This window comes from Anarhichas minor, unplaced genomic scaffold (genome assembly GCF_050575085.1).
Source record: "Anarhichas minor isolate MPS153535 unplaced genomic scaffold, ASM5057508v1 ptg000058l, whole genome shotgun sequence".
NCBI lineage: Eukaryota > Metazoa > Chordata > Actinopteri > Perciformes > Anarhichadidae > Anarhichas > Anarhichas minor.
In genome coordinates, this window is record NW_027466504.1 from 2,934,145 (window position 1) to 2,960,818 (window position 26,674).

The 26,674-nt window shown below is 40.1% G+C and overlaps 2 protein-coding genes across 6 annotated transcripts in view; both read left to right on the forward strand.

The window, feature by feature from the left end:
* Positions 1–4,771, forward strand: part of fbxw4 (F-box and WD repeat domain containing 4) — a 53,821-nt gene extending 49,050 nt beyond the window's left edge. The window contains exons 8-10 of one of the 5 annotated variants that reach the window (XM_076076636.1): positions 927–1,037; positions 4,240–4,381; positions 4,539–4,770. In XM_076076636.1, the coding sequence (XP_075932751.1) occupies positions 927–1,037; positions 4,240–4,381; positions 4,539–4,673 (388 nt within the window). In that variant the 3' untranslated portion in view covers positions 4,674–4,770. Of the gene's footprint in view, positions 1–926; positions 1,038–4,239; positions 4,382–4,538 lie in introns of those variants that run through there. The other 4 variants (XM_076076641.1, XM_076076639.1, XM_076076638.1 and 1 more) reach the window with 4 other exon arrangements.
* A 9,134-nt stretch (positions 4,772–13,905) lies between these two features.
* wbp1la (WW domain binding protein 1-like a) lies at positions 13,906–22,898 on the forward strand. Its single transcript, XM_076076844.1, has 4 exons — positions 13,906–14,110; positions 15,811–15,913; positions 18,442–18,603; positions 19,823–22,898. Exons 1-4 carry the CDS (start codon positions 14,042–14,044, stop codon positions 20,302–20,304), a joined length of 816 nt encoding a protein of 271 aa, XP_075932959.1. The 5' UTR covers positions 13,906–14,041; the 3' UTR covers positions 20,305–22,898.
* Positions 22,899–26,674: the final 3,776 nt, after the last annotated feature.

The following is a 26,674-nucleotide window of genomic DNA, read 5'->3' on the forward strand; positions in this document are numbered from 1 at the left end:
TACGAACATTATTTGTGAAATAGAAAATGTAACATTTTCTGAAAAACACAGTAAATGGGTTCAAATGTCCACAAATGTTAGCTTGTGAGATGTTTGGAATTGCAGATTAAGTTGAAGCACTTAAAGTAGATGAAGTGTCAGATGAAGTGTAAGCATTTAAAAGGGATTGAGGTGTAATATAAAGTGTAATCACTGAAAGTATTTGAAATGTTAGTTTCCACTTTAAGTCCAGTAGGCAGTTGTATTGTTTGACGAGTAAGCACTGAAAGTTTTATTAATATGAACCTACAATTGAATTTCTACTTTTCATGAAAGAAAACAAAGTTGTTTTTATAGTTCTTAGAAATATCTTTCTGTCGTAAATGGAAGTTCGGCTTGTCCAGCTCTTTGAGCTGTCTAGACACATTTTCGCCTCTTCCTCTGGCACCACCTTCTGGCATGAAGAGTAGCACGGTATGCACCTTTTGCTTTGTAACTTTACTTTGTATTCCACCAGCACCATCTTCTTCTATAATATTAACAGGAAAATGCATAGATTTCTATCAACAAGGTAACGTAAACTCATTGCCTTTACTGGATGAGGACCGATCATAACTGGTGTGCATAGTCAAACCTAAAAGGCCAGGAGGAACCCTGTGATTTTAGCTGAAAGCGGTATTTCTAAAAACCACAATGCAGGTAACTTAAACTACAAATGCTTATCATTACTCATCTTTGTGACTAATTAGTCAAATATTAGGGCAGCCCTAAAACAAGTATTTATGATTACTAATCATTTTGACCTTATTCAAACCCCAATGCCATGGGGAAAATTCAGCTGGCCAATCTTACAGTATATTTATGCACACAAAGTTAATTTTATTTTATTTTTTAATACTATATTGATCCCTTTATGGGGGAAATTTGTCTCTGCATTTGACCCATAGGGAGCAGTGGGCTGGATTCAGTGTATTGCTCAGGTACACTTCGACACGTGACACGTCCCAGTCGAGGATCAAACCGTTGACCTTCCGGTTCCAGACAACCCTCTTAACCCAGTGAGCCACGGTCACCCAAAAAAGTTTGGTTACTTTATGCAAACATGTGCAATCATGAAATGTGAAATCCGCCATAGTTCCCTAATTATTGTTCTACTGTCAGGATGGAAGAGCTTCAGAAATAACATTCATGGTGTAAAACTCATTCCGAGCCGAAGGTTTTATCTCCAACAGTTTAAGCACGGGGAGCCAACATTCAGCCCCCCCTGTGGTATCCATATTAATGCAGCAGCCCTCACTTCGGTATATGCTGGCAACAGGACTGGGGAGGGCAGCATTTATTTTGGACAGCAGGGGTTAGAGGGGTTTCAGGTTGTATTTGGGGGGGGGGGGGGGGGATCAGTCAAGTGAGACAAATCAGATCTGATTGGCAGATCGCTCTGGGGACTTCGTAAGGGGCTGGGTTGGGGTGAAGGTTGGCAGAGGGGGGTCCCTCTTTAGATATCAATAATTCATGTGCCCAAACCGAACTGGCCTCCAAAAAGGCTCCCAGGGTCAGCCAGGAGGTTCAGGTTGTCTGGAAGTTGGGGGCTCAACACCAAAGAGAAATGCACTGTGACAGATAAAAAACAAATGGTTCCCATGGTGATTAATAAATCTAATGATTTTCCTCCTCTATATAAACAAGTAACATATAGTTAGATAAAATCACAATATATGTGATTTTATATTATTATATCTACATCTACTATGTTGTGATAGAGCGTATTTTCTTTCTATAGATAAACTAACCAGACTGGGATGTTTGTCTTTGGTTAGTCCTGCAAATTAAATACCTTAATAACATCAATGGAAACATAATATTGACATAAATCAATCCATGGTACGAATATTGACACGCAAAAAGAAACATGGATCTGACAGTGAAGACGTTTAGATTTACTCACATTATATACCCAACCATAACAGTATATAAAATAGCATAATGGGTTATGGGTGATGAATATCAGATACAGTGTCACGTAATTGATAATTAAAGTTACATTTTCAGTAATGACAAGTGGAACATGGCTCAATGAAGATGAGAAGTAACTGTAATGATTCTGTACGTTGGACTGAGGTTCAAAAATGGAGCGATGTGTTCCAACATAGCTTAGTAAAGCTGGGGAATACTTCAAAATTATCATTCATCAACTTTCAGCTCGATAATAATGTGAATATGATGCCGTCGTGTTATCTTTCTACAAATGACTGATGTCCACACAAATGATCCAAGCCATGCTTTGATTGAGATTTTGTTTTCCAACATAAAGTTTTGACTCATGCATTGCAGTAGAACACGGTTTATTGCTTTGAACATCAGTTTATTTTATGTGTCATTCTTTTTTTTGCCATACATCAGATAATCAGCCCAATTTCTCTACAATATTTTTTCCCATTTCACACAGTTTGAGTTAAATGTGTGTTTCACCTTCAAGATGCAATGACAATGGGTGACCTCCCCATGTTCTAGAATTAGAGTGTGCATTTGTATGTATCGTGTGTGTGTGTCTGTGTGTGTGTGTGTGTGTGTGTGTGTGAGAGAGAGAGTCCAGACGTCTTTGCTGCCCCATTGTCTGCCCCTGGTGTCTCTCCATCACTTATTGATGAGGCTGCACTAATGGAGGATCGATGTCTATTGGCAGAAAATACTTATCCCCAAAATACTTCCCCTCTCTTAACCACAGCCACTGCCAGCGCAACCCTGCTTTACTGCTCACTCAGCCCCCTGCAGCATGTGCGCACACGGGCACTCACATACAAACACACACACACACACAGCTTGACCTCCTTGTTAACAACAGTATAGAGTTTTCCTGTAAACAGGAATTTCAGCATTGTCTCCAAAGCTCCATAACATCCAAACAGAGATACAATTGTTTTAAACTTCTGTTTTCAGTGATCTCAGCTGGAAGATTCTCTAAATTTGAGGCCCCCCCCAAATACCCAGATTCAGACAAATTACTGCCTTAGTTGTGAGTTGAAACCATGACACTTTAAGTTAAATTAGCTTTTATCACTTTATTTCATGAATTAATAACTTTCCTGTAATTCCTTAATAACTCTAACAATGGTCAAAGATTGTCTGTGGGAGTGAGGTGTCTGTATCTGTACCGAGGGAGAGTTGGATAATGTAGCAGTGACCTCTGTAGCCTCCTCTGTTGCCTTTGTTGCTCAATATAGTCACAGAGTAAGTGTACATATACACTCTATGTTTTTTCCTGTTTACGAAATAACTCAACAAAGGCTCCGTTTTCAGTGACTTAAAAGGCCATTTGGGTTTAAGCCAAAACGCAGCAAAAAGCTGCGTTTACAAAAACACAATCGTGTACATTTGTCCCTAGTTTCCAAAAAAAGTGTAATGAATGAATATTTACTTGGCTTTAAATGGATCAGTTCAATCATGTAAATTTCTCTGAAATCGACTGCCTAAAAACAAAACACAATAAATTCAAAGAACTATTTCTATTTTCTCTTCACTTCAGTCAGCGACTGACGTCTACAAAGGATTTCAAATTAAATCTGTTGACCTCATTTAAGTTCATCTTCATTTGTCCAATACATTTAATTTATTTATTTATGTGTATTTAAGTGATAAAAAGGAGTAGGATTATAGGATTATAATCACTGTTATAAAGCATTTTCTCACTCTCTCCCCAAACACATCCGAGACTGCACCGATCTTTCCATGTTCAAATCACAAATCAAAACTCACCTTTTCAGAACTGCTTTTAATGTGTGACGGATGTTGTGTGTTCTATGATTTTAGTGTATAGCTTTTTTATGTTATGATTTTAATGTTTGGAAAGTGTCTTTGAGAATTTTGAAAAGTGCTTTATAAATAAAATACATATATTATTATTATTATTTTGATTATATAACGACTCAAAAAAAAGGTGACAATGTTTTGTGTGTTATTTTTGCATAGATTTAATGACCTATAACTTATAAACACATTATAATGCATTGTATCAGTGATTATAGTGTATTACAACTATGGGAATTATACACTTATGCACTATACAAATATGTAAATGATACTCTGTGATATTTTAATCTGCAAAAATGCCTCTGGACACAAATATAAAAAAGTAAAACATAACTTTATCTTCAGTCCAGACTTATACATTATCTCTGCCAGTTGAAACCCTTTGAGAATCGGACATTATGTGGCGCTTCGTCTCAACACGTGTGTGTAAACGCTCCCATCCTTCCCAAACAGGAAGTGTGTGATGGAGTGGGAGGAGCCTGATGACAGCGCGCTCTACTGTATCCAGACGGACGGGAATCACATGATAGCCAGCGGCTCCTCGTACTACGGCGTCGTGCGACTCTGGGACAAACGGCAGACCGAATGCCTGCAGGTATGCGGGCTACATTATGTTCTCAATGTGTGAATTGTCTACAGTACCATGCTTTTAAAGACCGGTTTAAAACAACATTATATGAAGTGAATGCCAGATGTTAAAAAATAAACTTAAAACTGTGATGATGTGATTTCATGATATGTTTTGTGTGCAGTTCTTCCACCTGAGCTCACGCCCGGTGAGCAGCCCGGTGTACTGCCTGAGGTTTAGCAGCTCTCACCTGCACGCAGCCCTGGCCACCTCCCTGCACTCACTGGACTTCAGACAGAACCCCATCCACATTAGATGATACACACACACACACACACACACACACACACACACACACACTGTTCAAATGAATCTGTTCAATAAAGCTGTCTATTTTAACACAAAAAAAAGTTTTTTGAAAGGAACTGCTTATTCTGAGCCAGCAACGTATTTTCCATGATTTTGGTTTTGGAAGAACTAAGCTTTTTCTCCATGTCACAGTGATATAATATTCCATAAAGTGGGTGGACTTATTAGAGAGAAGAATGGTCAAAGGGGCCAAGATATCCTGATTTTTAGTCCCTGGTGCTCTTTTAGGCTCCAAGAACCCTTACTACTACATTTCCTATCATGCAACCGTATAGCATCTGTCATTGGTTAATGCCAGGCTGCAAACCTTTGGTTCGGAAAAGTGAAGCCAATAAGGAAGTCCCTTCAATCTGCATTCTTTCTAATTGTCATCAACTAACAATTACCACTTTCGTGGTTCATCCCAGAAAGTAGAGAACATGATGAACGCAGGTTCATCACAATTTTGTTTGTGTCCATGTATATATATATATATATATACACATATATACATGTATGTATATATATATACATACATATATATCTCATGGAATGTATATGCCATGGAAAGGCCTACCTACCAACATAAATCAACAATTCATAGCTTTTACAAAGCTAAATATGATTGGTTATTATGCTGGCAAGTAGAATCCCCAACAAAAATCAAATTTTACACTCTATAACACGCCAACTTGTGTTATATTAATCTGTTTTTTTTTGAAAATTTGAAACATGTTCCTGGAGTTTTTTATCCATAATTAAGATGATCCACAGACCCTGTAACGGAAAATTAAAGAACACACATTTATTTGTTAGCATTCAAAAACCTCTGTTTGCATCGGATAAATATCAATGAGATTTTTGAATCGCAACAATCTGTGTTGATAAACTCAAAAGCGCTGAAAGTGAGCTGGACAGGACTAGTTTGTTGGAGGTGAGAAGCATGCTGGTGCCTGCCGGGGAAGAAGGGCTAATCCGTTAGCTTGAGGCACTGAGAGCACAAATGCTCAACACATAAAAAAAAAAAAAATCACGTGTGCACACTGTCTGCAGAGCCAGTGAGGAAAAACACAGCTCAGTCCTTTTCCTCCACAACAATTTGGAGTGACTGCCCCGAAGCTTTTTGAAGGGATTAAGGCACATTAGCCTCTTGACAAAAAAACCCATCTCATCACTGTGGAAACACACTGTTTGGGTTTACATACATTTGACCCCTGCACCTGAGATCACACACTGGAGGGGACCCCCCCCCCCCCCCCCCCCAAATCCACACTGTACAATGTTAGGATCCATTTGATGGACGTGGATCAAATCTACGTCATCGCACATCTATGATTATCAAACCACACGTACAGTGCACACTGTACACTGTTTCACACACTGGAATGGAACAGCTGGAGTGTGTGTGTGTGTGTGTGTGTGTGTGTGTGTGTGTGTGTGTGTGTGTGTGTGGGTGGGCAGTTGAAGGAGTCAGTGGAAAGGAACGAAGGTTCAAACTGCACAGGACTGTGGAGTAGATTTATTTAAAGTAGCGGCAGCAGTTTCATTTCTTGTGATAACAGTAGTGGTTTTGGCCGTTGCCAAAACAATTCTCTTTCATCAGAATCACCTTTATCTTTAAGTATTTGTACCAGGCGACAACCTCCAGTTCTGAAGAGTGAAGAGTGTCTTATACTTGCATTCTCTCTACTGACCAGTTGCAAAAAGAAGTCTATGAAAAAATGACTCTACTTCTCACTTGATTTTTTCCCTCAGTAAACATTGTAATCATGAGTTTATGGTCTCAATCACTAGTTTCAAGTCTTCTTCAGTACAGCATGATGTTCATTTAGTAAATTATGGTCTATTTACAGTAAAATAGACCATAAAGCCGAGTATGCTTTAGGCTACCTTGTGATTGATAGGTCGCTACAGCTATCAGAGTCGTATGTGGCATCACTACGTCACTCTTCCTCAGTCCAAATATGCTCACTTCCATTCACTGGTTGCAAAAAAAAAAAACTGTTGACGGCCAAATTGCCAAACTCGTGGCTTCAAAACGGCAGTCCACAAACCAATGGGTGACGTCACGATGACTACGTCCACTTCTTATATACAGTCTATGATTTGTACACATACAAGGAATTCAACTCTGTTTTTTTGCATTGCTCTCATTGGGCCTTATGCAATAACCACTCAACAGATTGGTTCTTAAGTGGCTTGTATGAAAGATTTAGGAGAAAGGTTCGCATTATATCCGACAACAAGTTACTATTTTTCGTGCGTTTTCCTGCGAGTAGCCCACAAGTAAATACATGACCAACGACAGTAGTGCATTCCTGTTATTTGAAATTGCATCAGGAGGAATGCAAACTGCAGCAACAAAACAATTTTCTGGGCAATATGGCCGATCTTCACATAAATAATAAAAAATCAGGGAATTATTGGCCATCTTGCTTTTACTACGTTTGAGCACCAAGCATCATTGATTCAAACACAGAGTCCGCCTCCTCTTGTCCCACCGGAGTCCTGCGCACTCCTGCGGTCCGCCCGTCGAGTGTAGCTTGATCCAGGACGCCACAATGGAGTCAGTCACCGACCTCACGTTGCTAGGCTTGCCTGAGTATTCCAGCGACCAGACATCATGAAGAAGCAGACTGGGTGGTGGAGTAGCCTCCTAGCTTAGCTTGGTTTCCATCTCGGCTCTCCTCCCTCTCGATCCCGCTTTCATTGGCGTTTGGTTCGGCAGGTTTGGCCGGGTGGTTATCGTCTCAAGGGCCGCTCCCCACGACGTACATCGTGGGGAACATACGAAATGATTTCGTGAGATATCTTCGAATTACAGCTCATCATTTTAGGTATAGCTACGAACGCTTAATGGGAACGGCCTTTACAATTTTCTTGTATTTTGGAATTTTCTCTCAGATTACGAACACAATTCGCGAGTGATCCAGATCAGTTGTAGGAGTCATGTGCCATGCCATTAGCTTGCTGTTTTCCAAGTTTGTCTCCAATGGATTGTATATTTCATTACTTTAAAGCAATTTTGAGTTTAAAAAAACCCTTTATTATTTACAGTTGATAATTATCCTGTTTGGCTTTTGAATAATCGGCTAATATAATTCTAAATGTATTTATATAGCCTTACAAGATCACCATTAATTTACTATTATTGGTACTATTATTATTATTATAGTATAACACTACAATATCCATATGGACATCTTAAATTACTTCTCTTACTGTAGTTTGATGTAGCTCACTTGTTTTCGTGTCCAACAAGGGATTATTAGCATCATTTCATCCGAGCTCACTTTGACCTTCAAATAAATTGGTTTAGGTCATCTAGATAAAATTGTTCGTTTCCATCCTGTCGACCCGTTGGCGCAATCGTCATGTTCCCAGATTTAAGAGAGTGAAATGGGATAATAACTGATAAAACTTGATAAAAGAATGGACAAAACTCTGAGAATAAGACTGAAGTTGTAGAAACAAGACCCTTCAAGCCTTCACATAGAAGGTGTGCGAGTGTTTGAAACATACAGTAGAACTCTAACAGTGTTTGAGTATGAGTTTGTGCGTTGCTCTAGCAGCCACTCATGTCCGGGGTTGTCCACATACTGTGAGTCTGGGCTGGCCATTAATGGCATATATTAGATCATGTCGTCCATTAGCTAATATGCCAGGGCCACATAAGAGGAGTGGCCAAGGTGCGTACAGACATTGCACACCCATGCAGGAGATGTGACCACCAGGGACTCCTGACACTTGAATTAATCATAGAGGGCGGGGACGAGGGCCGTCTCCACAACAACACGCTACACGCCAGATTTTCTTGATGGAGGATTTTGTCAAAAATGATCAGTAATTAGTACTTTAGCCAGGGCCAGTAATATGAAAGAAAACAATGCCTACTGTCTAATAAAGCTTATAATAGCAGCAGTAACGGTAGTGGTGTGGCTGTACTTCAGTCATTGAATTATTCGTAACATTTGATACAGTAAAGAATTTTAAAAATACAGGTACTGGTGTCCTATTGGTCATTGCAATGTCCCTGGTTCAGATCTCTCTCACCTCTCGAGCACTTTTGTACATAACACTCCAATCTGCCTTGTTGTCAATGTCAAATGTCTCTTACTGTATGTTTTATGTTGTTTCCAACCAACCAACCCACTGGTTGGAAGGAAATCTTCTTGGCCATTTACATAAAAAGGTAAAACAGGCTTGTGAAGTATACAAAAAAAAAACATGATTTATTCTGACAGAGAAATGTGGCAGGATTGCTTTCCCACACACTGACTTGGTTTAGGGTTAGGCTACTTGGTTAAGGTTAGAAAAAAGATTATTATTATTAATTCAACATAAAATGTTGGTTTTACGTGGACATTACTTTCCTGGGGGAAAGTACCTTCGACCAGCCCAAAGTATATTGTCTTGCTTGTAATATACATAATTATACCACGTTACTACCAATAACAGCCGCTTGTCACTTGTCTTGACCTAAAGCAGAAAATAAAAAAATCGACATTCAATGCATCTGTGGTTTGTAGAAACATACAATGCCAACACTGTTTTCCTTGCAACTTGGCAGCCGAAGTGCAACCAGTAAGAGAAAACTTCATTTAAAATCCCACTGATATTTGTAGTAACGCAAATAACAAGAAAAATTCTCCCTGCCTCTTTTACAAAACCATTCTAATATTGTTGTTTATTCAATATTTTTGTCTTAGCTGCCTTTACCGACTATCATTTGCCTTTAAGCTCTAGACTGACCAAATGGACAAAACTACGTTACAATTACGAAAGTGACCATGCTGCCACTCCGTTAAATCTCAGCTTCTATAATATGCATCTACCTTCTGTAGTAGATGTTTGGGTCCAGTGGATGAACGGCCTGCCATTGAGCGGTATGTTTTCTTGTCTGCACATGTCTTCCCTCCTCTGTAGTGTCACTCAAGGTTTTGGAGCTTAGACCGCCGCCTTGCCCTCTCATCCATGATACCTGTGTGTCGGGTGACATCATCCATTTCAGAAGGTGCTACTACATCATGAGGCACAAAGCTGCTGTCGAGCATCGGCCCCATAAAAAAACATGCCACACAGTTCAGCCGCACACTTCAAACAAATCTTTGTTTTTTTAAAGCAGCTGCATATGCTCCACCTCTCTTTAGTTTACATGGGTCTGTGGCCCAAAAAAGTGTCCAAACAATTCAACCACCCACTGATACACCTATTGAGGCTGCTGCTACTGTTGTGGTCCTTGATTTTTTTTTTTTGTAAGCAATCGAGGAAATGCTACCCACGGAGCAGGGACCTTTTGACTGGCCCAATGACTGAATTTAGGCCGTGGCTCTTCTGATTCACATCATGAAGGTCAGGTAAAAGAAGTTCCTGGTCCCCCGGGAAAGTTTCTGCAGTGGAAATAATCAAAGTCAAAGTGGTGCAATCCCAACAGATGCATCCACACCCAGCCAAAAGACAATATTTCACAGGAAATTATACAAAAAAATCATGGCGGCGACAGGGAGATGACGGTCAGCCACACTGATGCGTGAATCAAACTGGGGTCCTTTATAACTAAGTCTTTGCTCACTAACTGTATCTGACAAACACGCTGCACAGAAGTGCTGGGCGGACAAATTAACTGTTTTCCATCAAGAAATAGTTTCAACATATACAGTCAGGGCCATAAGTATTTGGACTGTGACACAATTTTTCTAATTTTGCTTATTTACACAACTCCAATGGATTTTAAACTAATCAGTCAACATGTGGTTGAAGTGTAGACTTTCTGTGAGGGTTCACTTGCATCGACACCTTTTTGGTCCGCAGGCTGAGAGTTCCAAGGACCAACTACCAACTGCAAATATAACATTTTGAATCCTATTGTCAGCATCATTTGTCATGAAATAGTGACAGAATAGGCCACACCTGGCCATGAAACCGTTTGTCAGACAATTGTCCAATTACTTTTGAGCCTCTGAAAATAGGGATAACTGTGTAGAAATGGCTGTAATTCCTAAACGGTTCATGTGATTTTTTTGTTTTATCCATTGAATTAAAGCTGAAGGTCTACACTTCAACCACATATTGACTGATTAGTTTCAAACTAAGTGCCACTCCAGCTCGCCTGGGGGGGGGGGGATCGGATATCAGAAGCAAACACTTATTGCTCGAGTTTTTTTGCGTGGTTTCTGGACACGTTATTGGGTTCAATGTGTTGGTTCAAGGAGCAGTCTGTCTTCCTTGTGACCTGAGGAGCTTCAGCTTGGCTTCCGGGGGGGCGGGGGGGGACTACTGGTTGAGTCCTACTGAAGACATATGTGTACCAACGGGGCCATCTGGTGTTCACACAGTGATCACGGCAGCAGAGGGCTAGTCATGAATACACTTTTTCTTTACCTTGAGACACTGTTTTTATTTGTGCATTGTCTGTCACACCCCTTGAATCCCCATCTTAACAATATTGCTGTTGATGTGAGAAAACTCTAACAAGGCAGCTGTATCTGAAATTCATTTTCACATTTAAAATAACTGAAAACTACTTTGTGCTTCTGTCACATGAGTCCAAATTCATGTCACTTTATACCACTATGTATCACAAAAGCACACGTTCATATGTGAGATCGATTTCGTCGCATAAGACGTCTTTCATTTTTCAGATATTACACACTCGACGTGCAAGAACGTCGGGAACTGCATCTGAAATTCATTTTCACATTTGAAATAACCAAAGTAGTTACTTTGTGCTTCTGTCATGCGAGTCCAAATTAAGGTGTCACTTTACACCACTATGTATGTATGTGAAATCGATCTTGTCACATAAGACTTATTGCATTGTTTCATTTTTCAGATATTACACGTGACGTGAAAGAATGCTGAATGAGCATTAATCTGCCGCTGAACATAGTCCCAAACGAATGCGCTAGTTTCTCCTGTTTGATTAACGTTTGCTTAAAGCTACAGTGACCGGCTGTTTTTTTCTTTAAAAGTAAAAACATATCTGTGAGGTATTTAAAAACAGTGTATTGATCAATTATTTGTGAGGTAAAAGGGTGTCTCTGTCTTCCCCGTTACAGGGAAAATATCTTTATGTATGCAACCACTACTAGTGGAATATGAACAAACTGCCACACATGGGTGTGTGTGTAGCTGTCACATCAATAATACACACACTCACATCATCTAAAATACCTTTTATAAAATAAATTAACTGTATCTGTGCCCCCCCCAAATCAAACCCTCCCAGCCCTTACCCCTCACCTGTCAGTCATTCCCGTATCCCTGGTGCTCAGGGGACCACAGGCCTGTCAGACCTCCAGCAGCCACCTCAAAGCCCGTCAAAAACCCACCCGTCCCTCCCCTACCTCACCCCCCATCCTTTTCGGGCCCTGCCAAACAAAAATAAAGTCACATTAAAGGGAGAGTGGCCAGGGTCTACTGCTTTGCAGATCAGTCAGTGGATACCTGATTGTCACTCACGGGGCCGGGCCCTTAATCCTATTGTCTCTCCGACAGGATTACTCTCTTGTGGTCCTTCTCTCCCTGTGGCTGCGCGCGGGAGAAAGGCCAGATTAAGGGGATTAGCGCGTATCCTCCTGACTTGTCAAACTGGGATGTAAGGAACCATTGACTTTCTTGGGGGACACTGAATGAGCGAAGGCAGAGAGGTGCCTATAAGAAGAAAGGCGGCGAACAAGCCGAAATTCCCCGAAAGGACAATGTGATTTGTTTGCTTTTGTTCCCTCGGACTGGGCCAAAAAAGTTCAAAGGAGAAGAGAGATGGAAGGAAAAGGGAAGAGAGAGGAGGGGAAGTTAATTCGGCCGATTTCATATCACTACAGAGATTCATGACAGTCAACTAACTGCTTCAGCATAACTCTGCTGTACGGGACTATTAAACTGGCCGACTTGTGTAGAGTGAACACTGGAGGGGGCAAAACTCCAGTGACACGTTAAGTATAAAAAACAGCTCTGTAAAGTCCCTGAGTTATAATCCAAATTGTAAAGGTGCAATGTGTAAGATCTGATCAGAATTTAGTTTTAAACATTTAAAAAAAGTAACTAATATTATCAACAGAATGTGAAGAGGTTACAGTGTTGGCGTTACGTCAAAGACGTCTATGTGATGCGTAGCAGAGATGTCTACTGAAATTAGCATGCTAACCAGCTAGCCCCGGACTCGTCCTGTCTTGTAATACCACTTGTACCTTCGAGAGGCGATAGTGAGTCACTGTAGTGTCCAGTCTGTCCTCAGTCCAGCATAAGAGGACGGAGAAGTAGAGCTGCCTTCGAGGGCCTCTCAATAATGTTGATGGTCCGTGTACGCTTTGATAGTTTGTTGACTGGATGAAATCCAATGGGGCAGAAAAGAGAAACCCTCGCACCCTCTCCTTCCCGCCACCGGGAGGATGCAGTAAAGCATGAGGCTATGCAGGGGGACGGTACCCTGCTCTTGTTATTCTGAATTAATGAGATACCATACCTTGAAACCCCAAGAGAAGCTCTCATTTACTTGAGAGCTTGATTTCATAGAAGCGGTGTTGTCCTGCCTGACTAGTTTAATCCACGTTTGTTTTGGTTTTGGTTGGAGAGATTTAGTGATATTTCACTTCAGTAAAGCAATACCATAATATAGAAACACTCTACAAGTCCTGCATTCAAGGTTTTGCTTAAAGGAACAGTGTGTTGCATTCAAGGGGATCTATCTGCAGAATTGGAGTATAACATCAATGATACGTCTCCTTTAATGTGTAATACGCCTGGAAATTTAAATGGTTGGGTTTTTGATACCGTAGAATAAGCTGTTTATATCTACATAAGGACAGTACACGCAGTACACACTGCACATTTAATTAAAATTACTTAAGTAATAGCATTAAAATATGATACTCAAGTATCAGAAGTATTCTTGCAGGATTTGGGGGAATATTGTTAATTCAGATAAACAGAGCAGATTTTCCCCATGCAAACTTTTCTCAGATCTATCGAGATAATTACCTCGTTCATCAGAAAAACAGGGCAAATATTGTTTGCTTATGCAACGTGAATGCAACACTTCCGTATTTGAAAAGACTGTTGACTGCTGGTGCTGAGGTAAAATAGACCCCGCCTGCCTGGTGACAGATGATGCGCCAGTCATTAAAAGCACCATTTCAGAGTGACAACAGAATTGGCCAATTGCTGTCCAAAAGAATACCGGCTACGTTGAAGAATGGACCAATGGCTGAGAGTTCTCAGATTGTTGAAGTTTAGCCGAACATGTTTTGTTTTGGTTAGCCACCGAGCCTGACGTTTTATTAACAATGCGACTGTTAATTTACAGTTTAGCGGTTAAGATATACTAGTGTCTTCTATTTGATGGCAATGGGGTCACTTAAGTTCATCGTTGGACAGGAAAATTCAGCGACGGAGGCCACAGTCACAGAGGTAAAAGCTAATTTAGCCGACGTTTTTTGAACAGCTAACGTTAGCGTAGCTAGTTAGTTAGCTACATTAACTTAGTTAGCCTGTTGGCTAAAACTTATTACCCCGAGTTTGACTGAACAATTATTTTATTTTTCATTATTTGGTTGCTACTTACGAGCTTGTGCGTTGATATATCAATACACGTCCCTGCTTGGAGGCCAGTTTTATTCGCCCCAACAGTTGCAAACATGGGTAATGTAACTAAAGTTAGCAGTGCTGTTGAAATAGTATATTAGAAGCTAACTCAGGTAACGTTAGCAATAACACTCGTTTTGATTTCTGTTTTAACGTTAACTGAGGTGAGCTGTTTAAGGAAATACAAACCCTAGTGACACTATCTCGCAAAATGTGGTTACAGATATCAAGATACAGAAGATGTATTGATCACTTATGGTATCATACTCATGCTGATGGTTCAGAGACTGTGAAATGGGACAACAAGGTCTGCCAGCACTAGCTCCAAATCTTGAAAACAGTGATGAATTTAAGTGACACATTGAAATCTAATCTAGCTGGTTAGCTGTATTACATTCCAAATAATTAGTCTTTTCTTGGAGAGTATTACTTCTGCTGCAGGTAGAAATGGTAATTTAATGTGGGGTCTCATCCACAGCAGTGGCTGCCTGTGTTACACAGTTCCAGTGAGTTCTGAGTGATGCAGCAGTGTTTACAGGCAATGTGATATCTGATTCCAAAGGCTCTGCCCAGTTGGATCCAGACAGGATTTCTGGGCAGCTGAGCTCAAGTTTGTTTACTTCAGCAGGAGAAGCAACAATATGTAAAACAGAGACATAAAGGTTAGAGGTGAGACGGTAAGACCATTATCTACAGAAAATGAATCGGAAACAATTTTTGACAATCAGTTTATCGTTTAAGTAGAGGACAGGACTGTATCTTTTTTTTTTTTTAACTGTTTAATTTCCCTACATTAAGTACCCTCAGTCAAATTTGACTTGTGCATAACTCATTTATTCCGTATGTATCACAGGAAAGCTTGTTTAGAATGATTTGATCATTCTACAACTAGGGTTGTAATGATACACCAGTATCACCGTAATACAATTGACGGTTATTATATCAAACTGTACATTTGCTTTTCTACAATATAGAAAGAAACTAATTGTAAATAATCATAGGACATTATTTAAGTAGCTCGCAGCTGATGTTCATTTAGTAGATAATGTTACATGCTATAGTGCTGCTAACATGTCAACTATTAATATATTATAATACATACATCAGTTTTATAATTGCGTTTTTTTATTGTAATTCTGTTTTCACTCTGATTGTAACATATAATAGTAATAAAAGTGTAAACCATGATATTTTCCGAGATGGTTATTGTACCGTGACAATCTCCTACTAATACAACCCTACCTAAATGGTGTTTGAATAAAAAATAAAAAAATAAAAATGGTGCTCAAAAGTACATTACAAAGTAATCACTTTCCGAGTGTATGGTCATATTTATTGTAAAAAGTAATAAGGAAAGTATTTATAATGTGCTTGCGATGCAGGAGGGTGTTATGGAAAGTCATTTATGTTTTGTTTTTTTTGAATGCCCTGCTCTTGGTATTTCCGTGCCAGAATGCTGTAAGTTGTTTCCGTTGCCTCTTCCATCCAGTGTGTGTAACAAGAGCGGTATGTCTGTGTATTTACAGGCCAGGCTGGTGTGCCAGGGAGTAAACAATCAGAGCTACATCTGCGAGTCGGGTCACTGCTGTGGAGAGACACAGTGCTGCAGCTACTACTATGAACTGTGGTGTGAGTTACCTACCTCCCCTGTATCCAGTGATAGTGTTTGAATGGTTTCTCGTCATGACACTTATTAAATGACACGAAGCAGGAATACACAAAACCACAAGTGCATAAATGTGTCAATAAATCAATCCATACAGCTTATACCATGTACATTTGCTTTATAGTTTTTTACTTTATCCACAAAGAATACACTTTAAATGAGAGGAAATCTGAAATGCAACAAAAGGGATGACATAGATTGAGGATCTGATGTTTGTACCAGTTGACCGAGTGGAGCCGGGCCCTGTGACTAATCTTTCACCTACAATCAGCACTTGTTTTGCTGTGCGGCTGCCCGGTTGTATCTCCTTAAAATGGCATGTGGGTGCTTCTATAACATAAGGACTCCCAGCCCTTCAGAACAATCTCTGGCATTTTTGATACAAAGAACGTCCAAGCCAACCAGTGGCCAAAGATTTATTATAAAACTTAGTGTCTTTTTGTTATCTCCGTCATGATGTGTGTACTGTGGTGTGTGTCGGAGTAAAGCACAGAGAGAGGAGGTTTGAGGCGAGGAGATCTCACTCTGTAACTTCTAAACCAGGGGTCACTAATAGGCGGACCGCGGTCCGGATCCGGACCCAGACACCGTTGTATCCGGACCCTGGACCTACAACCGATAGATAATTGATCATTATTACATTTTGACGGAGCGCAGCTTTTCTAGCCTTTATGGCACTTGTTCAGCGGTCCAGGAAACACACCGACCAATTATATGCATTGTAAATCACATCATGTGATGCTACTCAGCCAATCAAATATGTGTATTTTGATAAACTTCCCGACTCAAGTGAGATTTACACACACGGGGGAGACGGGTGACACAACGAGTCGTCGGAGAATAATACGTGAGTCAGAGAAGTTATTTCACATGACGTTGTCCAAAAAGAGAAAAGTGGTCAAAGAGACCAGAGTCTTTAACCAAGAATGAACAAACTCTTATATGTTAATTCTTCCTACAAGCAGTTTAAAATCAGTATGTCTCATATGTTCAGAGACCGTGGCGATTATTGAAAGCGGTAATGTGAAGCACCACTACGAGACAAAGCACACAACTTTTGAGCAAACGTACCCATTGAAAGCCGTTATGAAGGCACAGAAAATAAACAGTCTAGGAGCCCAATATGATCAAAATCCCAACGCATTAATTCACTGCCCAACAATGATTAACAGAGAGGAATAGAGCTGAAACAAGTGGTTTTATTAACCACAGATATAATCCCTGCACACAAATTTCTCGTTTTAGTAGATGCAAAAAACACAATATCATGGTTTTCTTGGTTGACATTACTTTACCCTGAATGAACAGAATTTAAAGCTGCAGGGCAATTCGGTGAAATACATTTTTCTAAAATGAAGTACAGTCACATTTTTCAAAAGCTTTCTGTTATTGAATTTATTCTTAAATCCAGCCCTTATTTTACTTGAAACGAGAGAATAACATTTATTTATGATTATAATTCATCCAGTTCAAATTGAAAACTGATAAATAAATATTGTTTAGATGTTATTCAATTGAACTTTCTTTATTTGATTTGACAGTCAGCTGTTGAGCATCCCTATTGACCAATTTGTCGCTGCTTTAAAGTGGTTTACACTTGAATTTGAGTTCCTGTTAATCTTGAGGAACTTTTATCTTTTTAACAACTCAGCACATTTATATCTATGTATTAATTTGTTATATTTTGTTAAACAAAGTTAAGAAATCAATGTCAAGTCAAGCTTGATATTCTTTTACATGTAAAGAAAATGTTCCCAGCCTCTTCCACATAGTGAGACATACAGCTTATTGATTAAACACTGATATCAGCCACACCAAAGTCCAGCTATTGCTAGGGACTGAAAAAGTCAGATTGGTGCATCCATAGTTTTGGGTGTTATTGTCATACTGTTGGTGGTGTGTTCGTGTTTTTGTTCTGGTGCTCTGCACTGATCGGACTACTGCCCGCCCACCTGCTCTCATTCCTGCCTCTCTGAAGCTATGTCCACCGGCCAGTAGACAAAAACCTGATATTATAGTATATTATCCCCTATTGCTGCCTGCCGCATTTGGTCTTTATGAACAGAAATCATGTATGTGTTTGTTTGCGTATCGAACGGGGAAGTGAGATCCAATCAAGTGGTCACATTCTAATGCGAGGTGTGAACTGACGGACATAGAGCTGTCCCCTTGTGATCGGATCATCCAAGGTGCATGTTAATGTCTGTAAGGTCTGAACAAAGACAGATCTCACCACTTTTTCAGCAGTGACACACCCACTGAAAGTTAGCACGTTATAGTAAACAACATTAAAATCTGATTTTTGGCCTATTTTGTCAATGAAAAGAATTAAGCAACAAAAAAAAAATCATTTTTTTAAACACATTTTATATTTGTTTTTCAGTACTGAAGCTGAGATTTTGACAGTTATATATATATATTTTTTCTTTGCACCTTGCACCATTTGTCTAGATATGTATTAAGTGTGTTCTGTACTGTGGGCTCCCTGCAGGGTTCTGGCTGGTATGGACTCTGATCATTATCCTGACGTGCTGCTGCGTCTGTCAGCACTGGCGCTCCAAGCAGCGCTTCCAGCAGCAGCGCCGGCAGAACGAGATCAACCTCATCGCATACCGAGAGGCTCACAACAACTCCCAGCTACCCCTCTATCTCAGTGAGAGTCTGGCACGCTGCTGCCTCTGCACATTCCACACGTAGCTAGGTTCTACGTCTCTGACACATTGTGCATGTTTGCAAGTCCAATGAGCGACAAGTTGTCAAACCTTCACTCACAAACTCCATCTACAACACACAAGACTGAACTTAGGTTCACATTTACTTGTACTATTCTAGTACAATGCTCAAATATCTATATGTGTAGGTTCTCAGTCCTTGATTTGTGTAAAAATACATTCTCAAATTCAGCTGAAGATAATGAGGCTTTAGCAGTCAGCAGAGGAAGACAAATAAAGTGGGTGTCTTTTAAAAGTTACAGTCGTGCGTACAAAATTCCTGCAAAAACACAACATAGAGCTGAGGGGAACTGAAGAGTTGGGGATGTTTGACCCCTTTTTCACTTAAATCATGTCATTTGATTAGTGCAGCTTTAAACCCTACATTCCTTTGCGATCGTGAGAATGTTGGAGTAGAAAAGCTAAATGGAATTAAGTTTAGCTAAACATCCTCAGTCATTGTACACGACTGAGGCCCAATCCCAATCTCCACACCGACGAACTCTCGGACTTTGATGCACGCTCCCGAAATGTCGACGTGGGTTTAGGGCTGTCGGATCGTCAAGTGTTTTTTTGGGGCTCTCTCGCAGACATTTTGAACTTTTTATTCAAACTTTTTATTTTACACTTTCCGTAAGTCTGCAGACTTTGCCCAAGGGAATTACCCACAATTCATATCAATGTGACGTTAAACACGTGGTTACCAGGGGGGGAAAAAAGGGTAAACAAAGACGACAGCAAAATGTTCAGCCTGGCTTATTGAATTTACACAGACACATTAACATTAAGGATTTAAGATGGTTCATAAAAACACATGAAATCAGAGGTATGCTAGTAGTAGTAGTCATTTTGTTATTGAAGCTGTTTTGACAAAAACGAGGAAATAGATATTTGACGATTACCTCATCTTGTAAGGCCAGAGCCTGGAATACGCTCAAATCAGGGAGTCAAAAAAAAAAAAAATAATACCCACAGTTTATGACGTTGTCAAGGTTGTCGCAACAAGGTGTTTTTGTATATTATTTCAAGCCCCTGCAGCCTCTCACACTCAACCATTTAACAGGTGTCGTCAGTTAAGTCCCTGAAGATTCCGGGTTTAAGGCTTTAGGGGGGACACTGAGACTCGTCTTTCATTCTTGTCTGTATTGTGTCATTCTCCAGGATTCCTGCCCACCTACCTGCTGCCGGCCTATGAGGAGGTGGTTGACCGTCCCGTCACGCCGCCTCCCCCCTACACCCCTCTGCAGTCAGCACCCTCACCCACGGACCCACCTGAGGAATCTCCCCGCCTCCACCTGGCCATCTCCGTACCCGGCGATGCGCCACTCCCCACCACTCCGGAGGTGGCGCAGACCCATCTCCACAGCGCTCACAATCCCAGCAAGGACTCGACTCCGGGCAGGTACCGGCGCTTCACGGGGGACTCCGGGATCGAAGTGTGCGACGGCCAGGAGCTGTGGGATCAGCGCAGCCTTTTAGAGACTGAGGAAGAGACAGTGGAAGAGGGGGCGGGTCAAATGGAGGACCCATGCGATAGCTGCGGTCCCGACTCCTTTGAGCGCAGCCACGTTAGCGATGCAGTCATTCATGAAAACACAGATGGACACACGGCTGTGGAGACAGAGCTACAGTCTCTTAGGTAATCCGCAATGATGTCTTTTATTATCTGCAGCGGTCACTGATAACAATGTCACACCTTTGGTGCTCAGGGGTTTGGTCTGTTTGATTAACACCAGTGTGTGTGTGACAGGCCTGGAGACGAATGGCAGGTATGAGTACATAGTTTGACTTTCTAAAAATTTAAAGTTACATCATGCAACTTCTGGTTTGAAGCAGAGGGTACGTTTTTAGCCTAGCTCCTCTCCGCTCCTCTTCATTTAAAAGTTGGAAGTTTGGACAGTTGCTCATGTTGACCAGCTGTCTGCTTTGAAATGTTCTCCTGCCAGGAAGCAGCACTGATGTTCATTTTGTTTTCACATTTACTTAAACGGTTCTTTGCTCAGTGGTTCTCTGAGTCCCAGAGCCCCACGTAACTGAAGGGGCTGTCGCTCTGTCACTGACTGTAGCATTAGACTAGATGATAACATAGTAGCTCAAACTCAACCAATACTTTGGTTTTTGCAAATGCTGATACTTGAGGAGTTGTTGTTTTTCTCAAGCCAAATGCATAATGATGATAAATTATCCTTAATTTAAAAAGATGTTTGTTACAAAAATACCTAACATGAAAGGAACCCTTAGTTCAACCAGACTGAGTGTAAAAGCAATTATGTAATGTAAACCACCTCAAACGGTTCTTTTTGATTCTGGCTTATATGCTGATACTGATATATCCACGATAAACCGTACTATTATCTGTTACTGTTATCCTTTCAATATCTCAGGTTGTAGTAGGGCATTACAGTTCTTCAGCATCAATGTGATGAAGTACCTCAAATTGTCGGGTACTTTTGCTGGATTATTTTTTTTGTGCCAAAAACAGACTATTCTGGCTGGTTGCCAGTAACAGCTTCTAGACAGATTTTCCACAAAAATGACTGTGACATATGTGTCATTATCATGATCTAAAATGACATGTGGGTCTCATCCAATTTGCCCACAAGTTTGGAACAAGTTTTAAAGTTGAACTGGTAACTCAACTCCGTGCTACGTTTGGTGTAATTTATCGGTGTCAAAACTGCAGCCTAAGAGCCACACCGGCAACATGCTGTAGTTATGTTGTCCACAGAGTTTTCAACTTCACAGACAAACCTATAAAACAACTTCTACCTGTTGGACTCTGGTGTCTTCAGCTAGGCCTCTGTCGCAAACACATTCTGAATCTATAATTACACAAGACTTCGTTAAGTCACACTTAATAGACATAAGCGTTGCAATAACAATGCCACACACGGAGACAACATTCAGTTTCGCAGGACCATGTGAGCCGACGACAGAGCTACAGCCCCCAAAAACATCCACTTCTGTCCGCTCATTGCGAGATGCATATTGTAGCTTTCAAGGGCAATTGTCATATGATTGGAGGTTTTGTTTCTTTCATATTGATGGTGACATATTCGCTCTGATCAGAAGGATTTAAAGTCAAGTCAGTCAGCAAGACTTGACTTTAGTAAATGATTGAGCACTTAATGTGCTACATTTTTGCAGGACTGGGTCGGAATTTACAGGGATCTCATTTCGAGATGCCATAGTGCCATAATGTGTAGCCTTATAGCCTTTTGAGTAGAAAGTATTTAGGTGAACTTGATCACAGCTCTAGAGTCTCTTGGACTTAGAGTTAACTTAAGTAACCCTTCAGTGCACCCAATGATGGATTCATGTACCTGTAGATATGAAAATGAGGATATCTCAACATGTTGCTGTCGGTGTGGACACACAGGTTTGTGTCGGGAGTGTGTTGATCCACGAGCGTGTGTGTATGCAAAGGGAATGACTCCACGGCTCAATCCCAATCTCCACACTCACACGTGAGGGTTTAGTTCTGTCCCACTGTCAAATCATCGATTGTTTGAGGGCTCTCTGGCAGACATGTTGAGCCCTTTAGGATCCCTTTCCGTAAATCAGCATTAGATGCAGACTTTGCCCAAGGGCATTACCCACAAGTGGGGGGTTAAACACAGGGCAACCCAAAAAAAAAGGTAAACAAAGAGGACGGCCCAGGTGTGTTCAGTCATATTATATTTACACAGAAACATTAATGGTTAAAGATGGAACAAAACAAATTAAATCAGGAAATGTATTTATTTATTCATTGAACATTTAATTTTGTCATTGAAGCTGTTTTGACAAAAACTAGTAAATAGATGATTTGAAATGACCTCTCATCTTGTGAGGAAAGAGCCTGGAAGACGTTCAAATCAGGGAGTACAAAGCATAAAATAAATACCCACAATTGTCCATATTTTTTTCGTTGTCATGGTAACGTGATATGTTGATATGAATGAATGCTCTCCCATTTGTATTTACACCATTTCAAGCCCTCAGTCTCTCACACTCAACCACTTACGCCAGTAAGTCCCTGAGGGTTCAGGGTTTGAGGCTTTAGGGGGCATTGGGATTGGGCCCATCTATAAAATGTGTCCTTCCGGTGCACCGAGGGGACTTTTCTCCAACTGAGTCTGTCAGATGAGCACTGTTCCACACATGCAGCATTTAATAGTGGTCTTCAGCACCCTGTGCTACACTCTGTATATATGCTCTTTATAACCTGCTAAATAAAAATTCTATTTTTCTGTCGCATTTTTGTAAAAGATATGGTTATTCAAAGTTATGGAGAACACATGACTACTGTCCTTTGTTTTTTTAAGCAAAGTAAAGTTTTATTTATGCAACACTATTCTAGCAGAGATCCATTGAGCCTCACAAACATAAATCGAGCTGTACACTATGTTAATATACACTGTATACTGTATTTATCGTTAATGCAGTTTTAAAAAAAATGCAATACACACCAAATCACCCAAACAAACAGTGGAGGGAGGCTTTGGCAGACTACGTTAGATGCAGCGTGTGGGAGTGTGAAGGTATATTTGTGTCTTTATTACGCAAACAAAAAAAATGTTTTGAGAGCAAATTTCTCGCATTGCAATCAAAAATCAAGTTTGTAAGTAAAATGATATAAACTGAGAATAAATTATTTGTTAGTTTTGCTTATGAAACGAGAATTCTTGTCTGCAAAACAAAAAACTTTGCTCTAAAAAAAAACAACAACTTTGCTTTTTGTTTTGAGAGCAAAGGTTTTTGTTTTAAAAGCTTTGTTCTTAAAACAAAAAGCTTTGCTCTCAAAAAATGATGGATGTAGTGGGCGGGGCATACGCTGCTGAATGAGCCAGGAGTTGGGTGGGTTCGACTTGGCATCTGCTTCCACTGTAAACAATGACGGGATGTGATGAGCGACATGGAGGTAAGTTGACATTATATTGCTCTGTTTTGTCAAAGTTATTTTAAATGTAGCAGCACTTCACTTTCATGTTGTTGGTGTCGTGGAGTCTCTTTTTGTACGTTGTAGCCCACTGTGGGCTAAAGTTGCATGCACTCAGAAAGTGAGGCTTCATGTCAACAGAGCAGCCCTCCATGTCATTCTTTTAAAAAAAGGTCCCAGAACCCTCACATCGGAACAGGAAAATCTCCCCAAAAAAACCTTTTAACTGGGAAGAAACCTTGGGGAGAGCAACAGAGGAGGGATCTCTCTATCAGGATGGACAGAAGTGCAATAGATGTCATGTGTACAGAATTACCAACACATTAAATGCATATGACAAAAATTATTTATATAATGAGAGTAGTAAGCAGATGGAAAAATTACAACTATGAATAATAACAGCAGCAGTGGCTATAGTAGAATAACAATGATAACAAAAGCAGTAATGGTATTGGCAATATACAAATGTAAGGATTGGTCGGGGAGATCCCAACCTCTTCTCTGGCTTCAATCAAAAGTTCTACAGACTCTTACATTTGTTGGGAACAGCACTGGTACTTTGCGGCCCCTTTTTCCCCGTACCTCTACCCTGATGAGATTCCCGCATAGTTTTGTCTCAAAAGGTGACAGGCTCTCCAGAATTTCATCCTGCATACTGTGCTTGTTTCTCTGCAGGTATGTTTGGACTTCCATCCTTGAAACTTCTCCTTCACGACGGCGACTAAATAATATAAGCTGTGTCAGAGAGCTTTATTGTTAACCTCTTCAAGGCATTTCAAATGTGTTGAACTTTCCTGGATTGATCAAGTCCTTCAAATAGACAATGTCTTTGTCGAATTGTCTTGCAACCATAACAAGTCTGGCAAGTTCCCTCATCTTATTTCTGATGTCTGCCCGATGTCGTCCAACTTGTTTTTGAGGAAAATTCTCTCTCCCAATGAAATGATCAGCATGTCAGATTTCACCACTTGAGTCACAGTGTCATATGTCATGTCTTCAAGAATTTTTTTAAGTCCGTTGGAAATTACAGTGTCCATGGGCAACATCAGGGAACCACTTTACTGAACTTTTCTTTTCCCTGGTCCATCCTTTTTCACTTGTAGTTTGCAGCGCTTATGATGCCTCCAGAGGTCTGTTTTGACATACATAGCAAAGCAGAACTTGCAAGGCAGATAGTCTGTTGCTGTCGATTGATAGATTGCTTGCCTTTTAGGTATGATTTGTCCTTTACCGGAGGACAGAACTGAACAGTTATGGTGGTAGTTTCCCATGTTTCTTAATTTGCTCAAAAGAAGACTGTGCATGGTTGATCCTTGATTGTATGCAAGTGCCTTAGCCACTTCAGCTTTATCAGAATGCTTCTGCTTCAGATGTCTTGCAATTTTTGCATAAGGCTTCTCACAGTAAATGCAGTAATTCCTCTTGTCATAGATCCGCTGATGTGCAGTGTTTGAGGTCATTTTCACTGTGATTTGTTGTTGTGGGTTACCCCCATTGACATTTTGATCCATTGCCTTTGGGGTGCTTGCAGGTAGTTTTCCTTGGATTACTTCCTTTTCTACTACTTCTTCTTCTGCTGCTTCTGCTTGTTGTTGTTGTTCTTCTTCTTCTTCATCTGACATTTCCAGGGAAAGGAAAATCTCTTGCTCAGTGGTCTGAAATAAAGAAATGTAACTTATTAAATAATTTGCAAATATTAATAGAATGCATTAATTCCCGTGCTACTTTTTTAAAGTTATCATATTAAACATTTTTTTAACATCTCTGGTTATGTAATTAAACCGCTAATTACCATTCCACTCACAGATAATTCCTCTTTAGAGGGAGACGATGAATCCATGAGGTCACTGCTAGTTATCTCTGGCTGATCACTGAAAATGCTCTCTGGGATATCCATCTCATCTGGTGTTTTCGGACAGCAATGTGCTGTAACAACAACAACAACAACAAAAGAAAAAAACATTGCATGAATCCACACATCAAGTGCCTGATTTGTTGTCTGCCTCTTTTTCCAGCGTATTTATTTCTGTTATTATTGCTGTTCATCATGCCTCATTCAGTTTCACCATTTGAAAGTATTAGTCGAAGAGTCTTCGTCTAATATTTTTAAATCAGGTCAAATTATGCAGGTGTCATATATTATACAATGGTTGAAAATAGAGATGGGCAATATGAATATAATATTGTCACTGTATAAAACACTAAGTGTCGATAGAATAAAAGCCACTGTTTATAAATACAATATCCAGATGGGACCTTCCTTTTTGGCTAATCTAGAAAATGATTCACAACGTCACAAATAAGGTACACAAATCCTGTAAATCCCATATAGCCATGAAGCAATTCAGCTCATTCATTTACAGCTGTTCCCAGAATGTTCCTATACAACCAGAGATATTAAATATATTTGCCTTTATATGAACAGTAGGGAAACATTTCTACAATGGAAAAATCTTTCCCTTACAGCAAATAAACTCTATATAACCCAACCCTACTTCAAAACAATTAGGCACTTACTTCATTTATATTCTCATTGGCAGAGTTGGTGGTGGTTTCAGTGTATTTAGGCTCAGGTGTCAAACCTGTAAATACGTAAAAGTAGGGTTCATCATTTCCACAAAAGTGATTTAAGGATAAAAGGTTTCCAATCCCTAAAAAGTTATATTAACATATAAAAATTCTGGAATATTTTTTTCAATGAGGTGAAGAGAAGGTTAGTCTTGGAACTTACATGTGACAGCCTGAAGGCATTCCTCAAGGGTAGGACTTTCTCCAAACGATCTACTCAGCATTCTGGTAATAATGTCTTTTTGGCTCATCCAGCTTTCTTCACATTGAAGAGTGAAGTTGCCTGTTCTGACATTTTGAGATAGCCCAACTCGATCATTGGAGTAGGGTGTCCTTGTTTGATAGGGATGTTGCCCATCAGTCAGGATGTAATGCACCAAGCACCCTGCTACCTAAAATATAATGGATCAATTTAAAATATTGTCCACTAAAAGTTACCAGGACAGCTCTTGTACAGTACAATTGCACAGAATGAATAATAATTTAAAAAAAATGTAATGACTTGCTCTGAATATTGACCTTAT

What these genes read in the sequence shown, in the direction of transcription:
- wbp1la (XM_076076844.1), top strand. Translation starts at nt 14,042, where the DNA reads ATGGCAATGGGGTCACTTAAGTTCATCGTTGGACAGGAAAATTCAGCG. An exon ending in CTACTACTATGAACTGTGGT is followed by an intron (nt 15,914 to 18,441) that starts GTGAGTTACCTA and finishes GGCTCCCTGCAG; the next exon opens with GGTTCTGGCTGGTATGGACT. An exon ending in CCAGCTACCCCTCTATCTCA is followed by an intron (nt 18,604 to 19,822) that starts GTGAGAGTCTGG and finishes GTCATTCTCCAG; the next exon opens with GATTCCTGCCCACCTACCTG.